The 17169-nt window shown below is 36.3% G+C and overlaps 2 protein-coding genes across 3 annotated transcripts; one reads left to right on the top strand and one right to left on the bottom strand.

Moving 5' to 3' along the window:
- Positions 1–238: 238 nt before the first annotated feature.
- On the top strand, positions 239–1953 carry LOC105041946 (uncharacterized). Its single transcript, XM_029263597.2, has 3 exons — positions 239–1277; positions 1383–1580; positions 1656–1953. Exons 1-3 carry the CDS (start codon positions 1224–1226, stop codon positions 1803–1805), a joined length of 402 nt encoding a protein of 133 aa, XP_029119430.1. The 5' UTR covers positions 239–1223; the 3' UTR covers positions 1806–1953.
- On the bottom strand, positions 1950–6486 carry LOC105041945 (uncharacterized). Of its 2 annotated transcripts, none has more exons than XM_010919020.4 (5): positions 5890–6486; positions 3624–3710; positions 3394–3523; positions 2453–2548; positions 1950–2383 (listed from the first exon to the last, which is right to left on the bottom strand). In XM_010919020.4, the coding sequence occupies exons 1-4, from the start codon at positions 6329–6331 to the stop codon at positions 2464–2466; spliced, it is 744 nt and encodes a 247-aa protein (XP_010917322.1). In that variant the 5' UTR covers positions 6332–6486; the 3' UTR covers positions 1950–2383; positions 2453–2463. The 2 variants fall into 2 exon arrangements, with proteins under 2 accessions (XP_010917322.1, XP_010917321.1); XM_010919019.3 differs by having other exon boundaries at positions 3611–3710; positions 5890–6478.
- Between the last annotated feature and the right edge of the window lie 10683 nt (positions 6487–17169).

The following is a 17169-nucleotide window of genomic DNA, read 5'->3' as shown; positions in this document are numbered from 1 at the left end:
TCCTCTGCTGCTGATGCTGCTTCCATAGGTGAGCTGTTTGTCCTGGAAGGTGTAGCGGTTTCTCCCACAAGGAAGTTAGGGTCGCTCTCCAATAGCAGAAGGCGCCAGCCTCAATTTAAGGCCGCATATATATATTTTTTAAGAATATCTGGAGGAAATGGGGCCTTTAGTCTTGCTAAAGAGAACAACCGAACAAGACGGCTATGGTTACCAAGGTGGTGTGCTTGGCCATGCGCTTCATGATACCTGATAAGACTAAAACGTAGGTCCTCATCATAGGTACAACAGTTCTAATCAATAATTAGTCCTTTAGCTCAAGTTACACGAGCTACATTGGCGCACACTACCTAGAAGGCAGGTGGATCACTTTGAGAGAGACGAGTTGTTTGGGGCAACCCATCCATGATTGTAGATGACACTGGTCTTCCATAAGCGGGACTCTTTACTCTCTAACCGCTACCATCTTAACCACCCCTAGTCAAAAATAGCTCCATCACATCATAAACTTGGTTAGCTGGCACAGAGGGGAGAGAGATGGGTATGCTTGCAGCAGCAGCGACTTCTCGCCCACGCAGACAAGCTTTGTCTCTCATCTCTGGAGGAGGAGGTAGGATGGTTCAATCTTCAAATCAAGGTCCCATGGCGAGCTTATTGGTGGGAGTGGATTTAGGTGGCAGTGGTGGATATGATAGCAAAAGCACCATAGTTTTGAGACATGGGAATAGGAAGGAGATCATCGTGAGTCAAAGATGCATCGTCTCTCTATTCTTCCAGCAGCAGCGAGGACAAGGAGCATAAGCATCGCCGCTGCCGCTGCCGCCACCGACTCTTCTAACAAGGATGATGACCATGTCAATGGCCAGGATCCACCAGCTGAGAATGGCATTCTCATCATCTCTTCCAACATCTCCACAGAGCTACCCCTCTACGAACCACCCGGGGCAGACATCTCGTTCTCTGTCTTTTCCCTTCCATGCTCCCTTTTCTATGCTTCTTATTCCAGATGGTTTTGGCACAGGTCTCCTTTGATGAATACATAAATGATCGAGCTCGAGTCTTCCGTGCAATGTGTCAGGATCCAGAGGCTCAATGATGTGTGGCTCTCTCATGTTCTATTTCCAAGTAAGGCTATTAACATGATGGCTAATTGATTGCAGGCGGAATGGAGGATCCAGACGCAGACCATACACTTCCTATTTGCATCCGTGAGTCTGGTGATCGTCATGCGTTTGAGATGCAAATCATCGGCCGTTCCTCCCATCCTGGAGTCCCAAGCTGTAACTGTTTAATCCTGACCCCCCGCTCAACCTGAAATATTTGCATTGCACTCGGGATTTGCTTCTCTTTCGAGCTTGCTAACTGGTTAGGTATTCTGGCTGCAGACCAGATGGGAGCTTCAGGGCCTCCAAGGCATCGAAATGCCATCCCGTTTCACTCTCAGTTGGCACGGGACTTTGCATGCAGAGAGGGGAGGTGGCGGCAGCCATGTCAAGGGTCAGCTGGAGATGAGCATCAGCTTAGCTCTTCCTCCAGTGCTCGATCTGGTCCCAAAGGATATCCTCAGAGCTATGATTGAGTCGGTTAGTTCTTTTATAATCGGATCTCACCAATTTTGTATCTGAAAGTGGATGGATTTGTAACGCGTCATGCTGCAGGTTCTAAAGAGGTTCCTGCAGAACATGAAGCACAAAGCGGACGCTAGCTTGGTTTCAGATTTTGAGAAGTATCGGAGGGAACAGCTGATGAAACATGGACGGGCCTCTCAGCATCCAGAACCTGTTCCTGAGCTAGACGGGGATTCCTGAGCTTGGAGTCGCAGGACCTCAAGCTTTATCTGAGAAGGAAACAAGAAAGAAAGAAAGAAACATGAATGTGATTGAATCGGGCATTCCTATGCTTTACCATCCATCTTAGCTTAAGCTACCAGCATCCACTAGAAATGCAAGGTGAGACTATAAAAAAATGTTGAAAGCAACTGTTGAATGTTAAATAGATACATAAAAGCAGTAAGATTCCATTGAAAAACAGAGCCCTCGAAGCAACGGAAATATGCAACCGCAACCCAATCGAGAGGGCAGCTTTTACTCTCAACTATGCCCCCATCTTTGAACTATTTCTAAACTATTTCTTTCTTTCTCTGTGGCCAATTTGGTATAGAGTAAACACCTAATATTGCATTTTGATGCACAATTTATCAATAGATAAATACAATATTAGAAATCATTAGCTTGTTTTATTATACAACATTTTACACAAGATCCTGGTCTTCTAGCGACCGCTTTCGAGCTCTTAGATTTTGCTCTAGGCTTTTAGGCAATGGGGGTGTCCTTCCTCGACGGAACAAAACAGCCAGAGCCTTCATCTTGCGACAAATATCAAAGACCTGTAAATGAACATGGACATCATTAGGGTTCACTCAAACAATGGCAATACCTGTATGTGAGATTCTTACCGAGGAGGCCTCTAGTTCTGCAATGCCTTCACAACCTTGACCTCCTCCCTGGAGCAGGTCACAATATCTTGTGGCATCATTCTCATCTTCAAACACCTGGAAAGAAACGGTTCTCAGTACCTGGCTTCTATCACACTTAAAAATAAAAAAAGCTGTGTAATGCGCCAGCAAGAAGCCAGCATGAACATCATTTGACCAAAAAATACATGAAATTCAGACTTTATGGCTTAATAGTTGGAAAAGAATGCCCAGGAGGCATGGTGACTAAAAGTACCCATGAAGACCTGGAATGCTGAGCAAAATTACATTGGCAAACTTATAGCCCGGATATATATGGCATCACACATGCATATGATGCTTAATGTTCATATGCCAGCATAAGTCTAACACCCAGGGCAAGGAAAAGGGTCTAGAGTAATCAGACAGGATGAGCAAGTTGGTTGGAAGATGATGAGATTTAGAACCATACATTTGCTACTTCAAATGGGCTGATGCAAGCAGAAAGCTCCCAAATGATGGACAAAATCCAATATCCACTATGATAAAAGATAAGAAATTCTGATCAACTTATGGAATCAACTTGCATGAATATAATGAAGATAGAATTTTCTCCTTTTTTTTTCTTTTTTTTTCTTTTTTTTTTTTGTGAAGCAATACTTAGGACTTGAACCCTAGACCTCCTAATGGGTAAGCCCTTGGGGTTGAGGTGCCAACCAGCTGTGCCAACATTTATAAACATATATTTTCCAAATGTGCAAAGAAGAAGCAATAGCTATAAACTTGTAATCAATACTTATCAGAAAATGCAGAAAGATAAGCCCTTGGACCACATATATTAATGCAAAAGGAAACTATGATAATATCATTTAGTTTGTGAAAGCCAATCAGCAGTGCATTTTTTTTCCTGAATATATGGAGAAATACATGTTATTAATACTTACAAGCACTCCTTCCCTGATATCTTCAACAAGCATGTGAAACTTTGTGCCAACACGTGAAGGTGTAGCTTTATTGCCTGCTCTCTGCTTTCCTCCTTTAGAGAACAGCAGATCAAGCTCCCTTTCAACTTCACTGCATAAAGTTGCAGATTATTCGCAAATCAGTAGCATATCTGATATCCTTGTCTTAATAGCTATAACACAAGAAACCAAATTTGACCTGCGACTCCTACGTGTTTTCATAGTCCATAACTGGTTATCTCTCTGAGCCAGCACGTAGACTGGTTTTGAGTCTTCTCTCCAAGGATTGGACTCCACAACTGAGGAAAAAAAGATAACATATTATATACTGCATTACATTCCAGAAACTCAGCATTTCTTCTAGAAAAGAAAGCAACACATCGCACTTCGAATGATGCTGGAATCCACAAAGGTTAACATGGGAATAGAAACAAGTTCCTGTGTATTATCTGAAACTGGATATTAGAATCACACAAGTGTTAAGGCTTACATAAATTAAGTCCATAAACATCATGAACGTGCTGTACCAAAAAAAAATATCACGAATGTGAATTGTTATGTTTGAACATAATGAAATAACTTAACCAACAGGCTTCGTCCAGCTATATGGATCAAGCTATAATCCATCAAAGTCCAAGAACATCTTACAATTGGCTCTCAGCATGATACCAACCATTTGAGTTGGAGTCAGTTTCCCATCTAAGGCAATCTTGGACAAGATGGGCCTCCTGATGAAAACAAAAGCCATATGATGGGCAATGCAACCCATTCTTGCTCTCTACATGTTTTAACTCATACAACTAGGAATTAGCTTGCTAGGACTCCCCTAGACTTGTGTGTCTCTAATGGAAGAGGTGACTTAACATTGGCAATTGGTATTATCCTCCAGACACAAAGAACAAAGAATGCTACATGAGTCCCAATTCAGAAGAAGGATGTAATAGCCGATATAACTTAAAGCACAAATACATGAGCATATCGTATTCTACTTCATTTTAATAAACCATCTAGGAAAGAAAAAAAAATCTGACCAAACATATTTCTTCTATCTCACTTGAATAACCCATCTAGGCAAAAAAGGAAAAAGAAAACATTTTTATTTCACTGTTTATGTTAAAATACCATTTTATTCTGAGAAAAGAGGAATAAACTTGTATAAGTGAAAAAAGAAGAACCATAGGAAGACGAAGAAATTTCTGATAGGACACACATGAAGATTGCATCTTGCCACCAAAATAACAAAATTTAGCCAAAAATAAAATAGTTATAATCCAATGTGATATTGAATAATAACTTGACAAACTGAGAAAATTGTAAGAAAACATTTAGCATGTACAGCAAATAGAAAAAAAGATTTAAAAAAAATCAATTTCAGTCAATTTCGGCTTAAACTACTGAAATAAACCAAAACTGGCCAAAACCAAAAGTTTCTCAGTTTTGGTCATTCTTGGTCAACACTAATCAGTTTCAGCTGAAATTCAAAATTTGGATCAAATATTAAATAATCAAGCTGGATGATAATATTTCAACAAAAAGATCAACAATTGTAGCTTCTTGACTTGCTGATCTTATTGCCAAAATCTCACAGTTGAAGACCAACCTTGTCCACTTGTGGTGAAACCTTTGCTTTAAAAAGGGCAAGTGAAACATGAAATTTTGATCTAAGATCATCCACTTGCTTCTCCAAGCCAGCAACATGTCATTCAAGAATATCCAACAGATCACCATGTTTTTTTGAAGCTTATTGCATTTTCCACGTCCACTAACATGCTGATGATGAATACAATTTAATACATGCAAATGATGATCCATAGCCTTTCAAACCAACTAATCTAGAGATCTACATGGTGACCCATCCTATGTTAGGAAAAGATCTCAAATGTACTTCCAATTCAAGAAATTAGTGTAAACCTGAATTTTTTTCATATTTTTCTACAGAATATCCGGTGAGATAAAGTGTGAAAGAAAATGAGAAACAAACAATAACTGAAAGGCAATTTCTCGAGCAGTTATAAAATTAGCCACGGATTTATGGCCTCCAATCCGATATTCAGTCCTTTCCTCGAGGGAATAGAACTCTAAATCTGCAAAAACCCTAACTGCTATCAGGTGGATACCATACATTGAAACAAAAGGAAACAAAAATCAAAAGATCCAAGATCGGGGCAACAACTTAAGTTATCACTGTAAATTAGCTGATCATTGATGGTTACAGTAGAGCATGAGGCATCACACATAATGACTCCCACTTACCAAGAAACACAATACAGGACATAGAATTATAAAAAAGCAAGAAAACGAGCAAGATCAATCAATCTTAGCAGCAATTCAATGAGACACAATCTCGTATCTGCTTTGAAGGCAATTCGAGATTAAAGTTAGCCCTAGTTTTCCCTATCTACCTACTGATGGATAGATGGACGGATTACTAAATGAAGGTGGAAGAAGAGGAAGAGGGGAAGGGGAAGGGGAAGATACCGTCGTAACTAACGGAATCGATCGTCTGCATGAGATTACGGCGCATATCGTAGGCACGGGAGGAGACCCGCCGCACGAACTCCTGGGAGCTCCCCGGGATGCTCCCATCCATCGCCAACGCCCGCTCCAAATCGCCATCGCCCGCGCCTCGTCCCTCCCCTGCCACCTCCTCGTCCTCGCCTTCGTCCCCTCCCGCCGAAGATGATGAGGAGGAGACGCAGGCCACAAAGGATCTCCGCCACCTGCCACCGCCGCGGATGGGGACGGGGGAGGGAGGGAGGCCGAGGGAGAAGAGGGCCGGGAGGCGGTGGCAGGGGGCGCGGGGGGAGGCGGCAACGTGGGGGCGGTGCCGCCGTGGCGGCGGGCGGAGGAGGGAGGGTTCTCGGGTGCTTCTTCTGGTGGAGGTGGGAGGCGAGACGGCGGCGGACTTCAGAGCTTCCATCGCGGCAGCGGGGGATGAGAGAGAGAGAGTGCTACTCTAGAGCTGGTATATGGAATTCCGGTGTGGAAGCTGGCGTCCGAAGGCGTGGTGTGCGGACTGACCGCCACCGTTGAATTGGGAGCCTGCGGCGTCAATCAAGCACGCAACTACGTGAATTACGGATGCGGTACTCAACTCAACTTTGTGACATAAAAATTATAATTTTTTTATACAAAAATAGAGAAAGTTTTTTATTGATGACAAAAATATCTTTGTTATTTCCGGCCGCCGACGGGAGATTGCACCAGTTTCATTAGAAAGAGAAAGAGCAAATGATCTGGTCCTGCTCCTACTTTAAAAATAGAACGGAATGGTAAAACCGCTCTTCTTCTTCCTTTTTTTTTTTTTTTTTGGATATATGTTGCCTCAACAATTTATTTGAATTTTTTCAGACCATTTTACTCGCACCATCTTATTGTAAATATTGTAAAAATATTTTTTTTATATGTACATCATTTTATATTTTATTTGCATTCATTGCTAAATATATAAATTCGTTATTTGTGGAGTAGATGGTCCAATAAATTTTGAATTTTTTTTAAACCGGTAAATATAAGATTAACCCCTTTGTGTGGAAATAAAGATTGGACCTTTATAAAAATTAAGAAAAAGGTGTTGGAGAGTTACATTTAACTTTTTTTTTTCACATGCAACGGGAGATCTTGATAATTTTTAAAATAATAAGTAAAGCTGAAAGTACCGCAGGAAATTCATATAAAGAACATGAGTAAATACGATGCATTGACGCTTCTCAGCTTGGAGGCTTGCCCAAATGAAAGGCTATTTATGAATTTTTTTTTGATAAAAAATGGGAGTTGGAAGGGGATGATCCGAAGCATTTATCTTCTTGATCATAGGACTTCAATTTTTATTGAAAAATATTTGATTTGAGATTCAATTTGGATGAATAAACAGTCTCCTTTCATCATATGGATAAATCAAATGGATGAGTACATTATCCTAATACCATCGAGAGCTAACGAACTAGATACCATTTTCATATATCGTGTCTGGATCATCAGGACATGCTTCATTCACGTCCAGACATTTAATCGCAATTTGCAATCCGATATTCGCTGAGACTCGAATCTGGATTACGTTGTTGGAAATAAAGGCCAGTTCTGTTGGGATGCCATCTCAGTAGCATTTATAAATTTTTTCTTAATGAAAAGCTTTTTTTTTTTATAACTAATTATGAAACCACTCAATAAGTTACAAAATTAATACTAAAAAGATTTAGCTACTTTTTATATTAAAGGTTGAGCTACATTTTACATTGATTCATACTATTTAATCCGGCATATACCACGCGTCAGGACACAATAATTTACTTCTTTGAACTACCATTAGATGAGACGATTCTAAACATGATCACAATTGCTGCATATTAGGCAAATTTACAAACTACACATGCCAGGATGGCTAATATTTTTGCTCAAAAATTTAAGCTAGCTGAAATAAGTGTAGATAACTAAAATTAGTAACCAAAGCAATCCTTTTTTGCTCAATCATTTCTACAAAAGGAAAGTAAATACTCCCTCATAAGTCTCTATATGTTTGTTCATTCCATGGGTGTGTCTTGATGGAGCATATACCAATAGAAGTGCCCATAGGTTCAAGGTTTTATTAGGGCTGCAAGTAGGTCGGGTTGGATCGAGATGAAAACAATCCAAAATCAAACCATATTTGAGTTGGGTCAAAAAAATCGGATCCAAACCTCATCAAATTCCCTTCAGATTGGATTGGATCAGATTTAATATTAGTTATTTTTAATTTAATAGTTTTCCTAAGTCAAAACAGGTCAAAAAAAATATTCCCAATAGAAATCATATAAGCATTCATAAATTGATTATAAATAATTTTATAAACATATTATGTGAAAAAAATAATAGCAAACAACATGTGAATATTATCAACAATATAATTATAATCAATAATATAAATTATTGATAAACTATTTTTATTAGAAGAAGATTGATTTCTTATATTCAAGAAGGTTTTTTGAAATATATAATATACTAGTTTTGTATTGATTCAAGCTTAGATTGGAAATTTAAAGCTGGGGTCCAATCCATATATAATGATCATGCTTTCAAATTTGAGCCTAATGCAAGTAACTTTGATTCAAGTCAAATTGGTTTCAGGTCAGAAGATGGATAGTCTAATCCACTTATGGCCCTAGGTTTTGTACAGGATTGGATCAGTGTCAGTTCTAATCCAAAATCCAATTGGATCGGGATTGGTTCAGGATAAGAGGTCAAGTAATCAGGATCCTAATTTGAACCAACTAATGCACGAACTATTTATCGAATTGGTGCTTTTGTCATTAATGATCTTACTTTCTTATTAGCTTTTATCTTTTATTTTTCTTTCTATTTTTGATGGAAAGGTCTGATTAAATAGCAATAATTTTAGTGTTACGTATACTTCTTCTTCCTCCATCACTTTAGATTCTTTCTCAACTTTCTGACATGCACAAAATAAATATGTCATTAGGTTGATGGACATGGGATTTGCCTTCATTCTTTTTAGCTTCAAATTTATTAGACACAGCTCATTAGTTTTTATTTCTATTTATATATAATTATTATTTTATTGTTTTGGATTTTATTATTTGTATTTTGCAAGACATTTTGTATGACATTTTCATTTTTGTATTTGTTGAGGCTCGAGGCATGATGTCAATCTTGAATAATTTCAATAATTTACTTATTTTTTTTTTTTTTGAAAAAAGCCCGATAGCCAACTCAAACCAATCTGATCTCCATTGGGTTGGATTGACAAAGTTCAAATGCTGATTGGGTTGATTCCTATTCCAAAAGTTGGGAACCGATAAGGATCGGGTTTGTTCATGGTTAGCATCTCATACGGACCAGCCCAGCACGTGCACTCATATATAATAAAGAGTTCTCGTATCAGTATATATTAGTTGGTTTCAAGTAGGTAGTTTAAAGCATGCTGCTTAAAGATGTATTGATGCGGCTGTCCGCCGGATACATCGAAAATTAGATCTGATATGAGGACGGCAATTATCCTCCGATCTTACAAAATATTTTATTTTTTAAATTTTTTAAACTGCACTTGTATTAAAATGATATGATAGTTTATTTGTACAAAAAATAAATAAATAAATAAATATATATATATAAATATAATATATATATATATATATATATATATATATATATATATATATATATATATTGATGCGGAAACAATGTTATTTTACATTTCAGGCAACACATAATTATCGAGAGAGCACTCAGAGGCTTTGTAATTGACGGCCAGGTTGCCATCAGATATTCGCTGGGATTTGCTTTTGGTGCCAAAAGTGGTCGATGCAAGCAGGAAGTCTACCCCTGGAGCAAGACTTCGAGCCTTTTACCTCCAGTTTTGAACCTTATCTACTTCTTACGCACACGGCATTGGATCCCTTTTTGTTTGATTCCTCCTACCTTCGTGGAGATCTGTGCAGTAAAGAAACTTGAAAAAAAAAAGCGTCGGAAAGCAGAATAAAATATGAGAAAGAAAGACTGGCCTTGCTAACTCCGCTTGATCCTGTATTTGCTGGCCACCTGTACATAAGGTGCACCGATTCTACTTTCTCTTGGTCAGTTTACCAGCGAAACTGGGATAAAATTTTTATACCCGGATCGATCATAAAAAAAAATAACGATCGGACTATCATTATGCCACATCTACGAAGCAGACTGTGCATGTTTATATTTGTATATTAAAATATTAAAAAAATAAAAATAAATAAATTTTAAAAAATTATGTGATATTTATTTTTTTAAAATTTATCCATTCTTATTTTGTTTATATTTTAACTTGCACACTTAAACATGCACGGCATATTTCGGAGGCACGACTTCTACGATCGATTTGATCAGAAAAATTTTATTTCAAAATTATTAGACTGCATCACCGATGCAAACTTGTGTAAGCCTATATCATGTGGTACGCCGCACGTCGAATAATATCATGCCAAACTATTTACATATATTTATAATTATTGATATTGTGATATTAATGAAATGGTATCATTGATTTTATATTGATTGTGGTTTAAAAATAATTTTGATTTATATAAAATAAGGTATATATTTTCATACGAGATACAGGATAAAATTTTGAGATTTTGCACCATAATGTCGGAGGTGGTACCGCACAATACCTCATGAATATTTCCATCTATTCTAATGATCAAATATTAATTAATATTTAAATATTTTGAACTCAAGTAATAACATGGTGATGAATAAATAATGCACGGGCGAGCTAATTTATGTTCGAGTGTCGCAGGCTTCTTTTTATGGTAGTTTTTATTTTTATTTTTTTTCCCTCTAAGGCAGTGCCATGGTAACTCAGAAAAATCGCTCAAAAATGTTTTAGTAACTCAACATTTTAACCCAAAGAGTCACTCAGTGGCTGTTGAATTGGCACATGTAATACAATGAGGCAAAGTGAATGCCTGAATGGTGTAAGACCGCCAAGTGATTTTCTGGGTGACCATAGCATTCCTCTTTTGCACTTTTTATTAAGATTTATTCTCCAATATTCACCAAAATCTTAAACTCCGGATTGATTGACATAATGTTGTTTTGATTGATTCACGTGTTTGATTCATTCTAGCTAAAATATTTGATTAAACTGCGGTGCTCGCAAAAATCAAAAATAAAACTAAGTTGGAAAATCAAAACCTCACTATTTTTTTTTGATAATAACCCCCCTATCTTCTCGAAAAAAAAAGCCTCAATGACCAGAATAGCTCGTTTTCTCCTCTCCTAGCCCTTCCACATAGGAATCAACAACAATGCCATTCGGGTTTTACCCACATCTCCATGCTCTTTTATGGCCCTAGGCTTATGATTTTTTTTTTTTTTTGGGTAATCTATTCTTGGCTTATGATTGAAAGCCTAATCCAGTCCCACACGACCTATTTATTTATTTATTTATTTTTTCCATTTGAGATTCAACTCCATTATCATCGGCTTCATTAAAGAGTTTATTGATGATGTTAAGATCAATAGCCTAGCCTTCTTTTATGGACAATCACTTTGTAAATCTCTTGACAGCAAAAGCATAAAAATATGAGAGATCATCTGCTCATATGGAGGATTGAGATGCCTTTAGATCCAACTAAAGGAGGATCATAAAATATCGATGAGATATAAGGAGAGGATGATAAAAATGGATAAAAATGATTTGATAAAGAAACAAGGGGCAGGAGATGTTCAAAAGAGGAGAAGATTGGATCAAGTTTGAATCAATGACTGATTACTTAGCTGGCAAAAAAAATATTGTTTATCCTAATCAAAATCTAACTTGATGCAAACAATAGAATATCTTTCTTTTCTTTTTGAGTCGGACAACAAATGACTCCAATTAACTAGCAATTGGATAGATGATCAATTACTAGGCTAGCAAAAAATACTAATTATCCCAATCAAAATTTTGAATCAATGCAAACAAAAAAAAAAAACTTTTTCTCTTTCAGAAAATAAACAACTAATTCTACTTTCTTATATTTGATTTTTTCTATTGGAGAGAGAAGAAAGCAATTTCTTCAATCTACTTAAACTTCTCAACAATTAATATAAAAATAATAAAGTTATGAAACTAATACTTAAACTTCTCAACAATTAATATAAAAATAATAAAGTTATGAAACTAAAACACTAGACTCATTTACTTTATTAGTTGATAATAAATTGGTGCATATATGTTCTATTTGTTAATGAGATCCACCTTTCAAAATTCAAAATCTATTCACTTTTTAATTAAAGAACTAGACGAGAAATATTTTAAAACTCTAAGAGATTGATATAAGAATAAATTAATCTACGAGCTAGATCTTAACTTCTAAATCAACTTTTTTTATTGTAGTATTATTTAATTCTTCTAGATTAGAAGATATAAATGATTAAAATCTAACATACAGACGAAAGTTAGTTATTGAGAGCTTAGTCTTAATGCAGGTTGTGCTCAAATACATATGGATGATAAAATAATGATCTTTAAAAATTAGTCTTTGAAATGAAGTCCTAGACATGGTGGATCTTGTTTCTAAGATTAATAGATATTGTTAACTAGTTGACCACAAAAGCTTGAGCTCTCATGATAACATTAATAAAATTAATAGATAGCGTCAACTAGCCTATTCACCCCAAAAACTTTAAGATGCAGTATATATTACGCTTGATAAAACTTACCTTCTCATTTATCAAAGTAGTGGATAGTGTTAGCTGACTAACTGAAACCAAAATCTTGAGTTCTAATGTGTTTAGACTTGATACGGCCCTCTTCTGACATACCATCCGATATCTAAAAAATAGTGTTAATTAATCAATTGGCCTTATAAATTTGAGCTGTTATATACCCTATTATGCAAGACTATAACTAGAACAAAATGACACTTTGAGTAGTTAATTAAAAAATATTTTTTAAATACTTAAACTCATAATTTTTGGTAATCTAAGATATGGTACTATGTTATGCAACCGTGTGATAGATTTGAGTAACTTAAGCTAACAAGAATCAATCAATAATATATCAGATTCAAGAGGTAATTTGAATATACGATTCTATCGTTCAGGATCTCCAACTCAAATAGTTGATGCAGTTATTTTCCCTTAGTACTTGCCATGTGTGCCTACCCTTGTGATGAAGATAAAATGCTCCACCGTATAGTATTGTATATATAGACTAGAATCAGATCGATCGAATTAGGACTCGGATCCGATCGGATCAAAACTCTATAATAGAAGTTCTATCAAAGTTGTTGAATATAATCTACAATCTCAAAACTACTCGCATGTAAAAAATAATACGATTTGGAGACCCCTAGCTTATGCATTAAGTAGTCAAAAATTTAAATAGTCTAAATAAAATTGAATTAGATGCATGTTTTGATCACTTGATTTATATACTAGGAGTCTTCAAATCATATTATTTTGGATGTGCAAGTGATTTTGAGGTAGTAGATTACATCCAATGGCTTGATCATTGGTATAAAATTTTTATTATCCAGTTTGATTTGATCGAATTAGAATCCAAATTCGATCGATTTTATTCAAATATGTTCCTATATATATATATATATATATATATATATAATTTTCTAATGCAGTTCAATCAACAAGAAGCTACAATTGCAGTAAACAAAACGCTAGTCTCAAAGAAGGTTGGATCGATGCAGAAACTTCGGCAAAAACCAACAACAAAATTTTTAAAATCATGTGCCTCGATCACATGACGAGCCAGCCAAATTAAGTAGGGTTGGAAGATGGTATAACAGGCTCTGGATTGTTACCAAAAATTTAACCAAAAAAAGCACTGCATGACAGTCAAAACACATGATCTCCTGCCCATATTACTGTAACAAAAATTTAAAAAAAAGCCATAGAATTCCAACCTAAATCTGAAGAGTAGCCGGCCTACACCCTCGGCCACCCTTTTGAAGCAGCTGTCTTCCTTCATTTCTTCCAACCACCTGAGTTTGCTCATGGTAAAGCTCAAAGAAGAGAGAATGAAGGAGAGACAGAGATCTCTGCTAGGCGCGGCTACTCTAGTGCTCATACTCGTTTTGGTGTCAGTATTCTTCGTGAGCTCTTCTTCTTACTCTCCGTGTGGTAGGACTGACAGCACTAGTGGAGGAGGTCGGAAGCAACTTTCTGGGACGATTCAAGCGAACCATCACCAGGACATGAGGGTCGATGGCACGGCGATGCCCATCAAGCAGCAGGTAGGTGTGAGCTTCAGGAGGATACCGCCTTCTCAGTCGAATCCCACCCAGAACAAGTAAGACAGTCTTCACCATTATGTCATGGCTCCTACTTCCTCTCTTGGTTTTGCTTCCTTGACTTCAGTTCTGTTTACGTTTCTGAAATGGATTTCATATTTGTGCTATACATATATAGGTCACGTCCTCGAGGGTGGACGTTGCTCAGAGGAGCTGGTGGCTTGCCATGAGAGAAGAGAGCTAAGAGAGGAGGAGATAGCTGGAGTGTGGAAGAGTTCTCGTTTGTTTGATTTGTGTCTTGGGACCGGCTAGTTGTTCTTGTTTCTTCGCACCTTTCTGGGTTTGTGACCTTTTCTGTCTTTCCACAGTTCACTTCACTGAGACGAGAGTGGAAGATGGCTGTAGCAAAACCAACTTGGATGTACCTAACAAGGAAGTAAAGGCCTTTGGCCCGTGACATTGTCCTGGTTTCCTTGTCATTATTGACTCTATGATTTAGGACAGAGAACTATATAATTCATGGCTATGATCTTGAAAACGTATAAAATATCAGTGGTATAATATATATTCTTTTATTTAGTTTTGATTGGTATCAATATGCCCACTTTTAGTTTGAATTGATGTGCTTCCCTTCTTACCCTCTTAATCATCTAATGGATGGTCCAATGTGGAGGGTATTTTAATCTAAAAATAAGACATTCAAGATAGAATATCATGCAACCTCACGCACTCTTATCCAACTATGTCGAGGATTTGCATTTTATGACTCATTAGAGGCTACTAATTATAACATGACGCTAGGCTAGCATCCATGCCGCGTGCTGATCCAAATTGTACTTAGGCTTTAGCGTCATAAGGTGAACTTGAGTTCGGGCACCAAATGGCACCTATTATTTTAAATAATAGATGCTTTCGTCTCCATTGACTCATTTGCATCCCCAATAACATTTATTATAGTTGGTGATTTGTGTCAAACAAATAAGTAGGGCACAAACTAAATCGGATATCAGTATATCATATTTATATTTATTTTTTTGACGACTATAAATATGAATATAGATATGGATATTAATCGAATGTAAGAATTCATATCCATATTTATTTTAAACAGATACAATCAAATACTGAAAGTATGAATATAAATATAAAGATAAATCGAATAATTAAATTTTATGATTATAGAATTAAAGATATTACTAAATGGATTATAAAACAAGTTAATATCATGCTAATACGGTTGTATATGTTTATTAATGAGTGCTATACAAAATTATATAGAATTACATATAGAATCGAATATTCGAATATGGATTGAATAATTGCCTATCATATCCATATTTTATTTTTTTTTAATGGATATAGATGCAGAGATAAATATTAATTGGATATTCAAATTTTGTTAGTCGAATGTAAGAATTCATATCCATATTTATTTTAAACAGATACAGATATAAATCGAATACTGAAAGTATGAATATAAATATAAAAATAAGTCGAATAATTAAATTTTATGATTATAGAATCAAATATATTACTAAATGAATTATAAAATAAGTTAATATCAAGCTAATATGGTTGTATATGTTAATTAATGAGTGCTATAGAAAATTATATAGAATTACATATAGAATTGAATATTCGAATATGAATTGAATAATTATCTATCATATCCATATTTTAATTTTTTTTAATAGAAATAGATGTAGATATGAATATTAATTGGATGTTCAAAATTTATCCATATCCGGATATATTCGGATACGAAAATGAATCTAAATAAATATTATTTATACTATTTTATAAAAATTTTATAAACGCCTGCTGCAACAGCTTTTATTTCTCACTTCCGTCTTGCCGTACACAAAAGATTCTTGGACACGAGGTACATATAGCCAGCCAGAAAGAGCCTGGCTCTCAATTTTAGAAACCTCATGCCCAAATCCCCAGCTATGTCCATCCAAAAATAAAACCTGGGCCAGCCCGGATTTCTGGCTCCGGGCGAACAGCGCATAGTGGGTGGGACTGGGAGGAGGACAGGCCGGGGCCCGTCGCCGCTGGAAAGGAGATGAAAGGGAAGGAAGAGATGCGGTGAGGGGACCGAGGGAAGAGCCACGGTATCACCTTGCAGGTAAACTGCTAGATACCACTCCTCTGAGAGCTTCGTGCTACGTATGCCATCATCTCTCTTGATTCACATGGGACGGATAACATTGGAACTTAGGTTAGCATTGCTTCTTTTGCTCATGTTCTTCGCAACTTTGCCTTCCATTACATCCCATCTGTTGTAGAGGATTATCCATGAGAGCTGAATCAAGTGAGAAGATCGATATGATTGGCAATACGCTTGATGGACGTTGTTCTTCGCTTCCAAAATGATGGACTTGGTGTGGTGAAACGTAGGAATAAAGTCTAGCTGCTCTAGCATACGGTAGAAGTTCTTTCAGGCTTCTCAAGAAACAGGGATATTTTTATATCTAGCAAAAGGACCACAAGATAAAAGCCTTGTGCAGCAAGATCTTCCATATTTTGTTACCCAATAAAGTAGCATATGGATTCAAGTTATATTGGGAGATAGTATCCAATAGTAGCAAAATATTTAGGAGCCATCATCAGTGTCGTAGTGGAGCATGAGAAGCTTGGATGATGAGCAAAACTCAATTGCAGATTCTAGAGCAAGCATACTCGCTTTCTTGATAAGATATTGATTTGTGTGTGCGAAGGAGGGATAGAGAATAGGGCTGAAACCGGATCGGAAATGGATCGGATACCATCATATCCATATTAATATTTGTTTTGTTTGACAAATACAAATATGGTTACGGATATTATTCAGATGCAAAAATTCATATCTATATTTGTTTTAAATGAATATGAATATAATTTGGATGCTGGAAGTATGGACATGATTATAGATATTATTTAGATAATTAAACTTTATAACTACAGAATCAAAGATATTGCTAAATAGATGTTAAATCAAGTTAATAACATATGTATATGGTTGTATATTTCTTTTAAAAATTAATAAATATTATATAAAATTATATAGGGTTAC

The sequence above is a fragment of the Elaeis guineensis genome, chromosome 3 (assembly GCF_000442705.2).
Source record: "Elaeis guineensis isolate ETL-2024a chromosome 3, EG11, whole genome shotgun sequence".
In the NCBI taxonomy this organism is placed as follows: Eukaryota; Viridiplantae; Streptophyta; class Magnoliopsida; order Arecales; family Arecaceae; genus Elaeis; species Elaeis guineensis.
The sequence above is the reverse complement of the archived record's forward strand: the minus strand, read 5'-3'. Positions and strand labels throughout refer to the sequence as shown.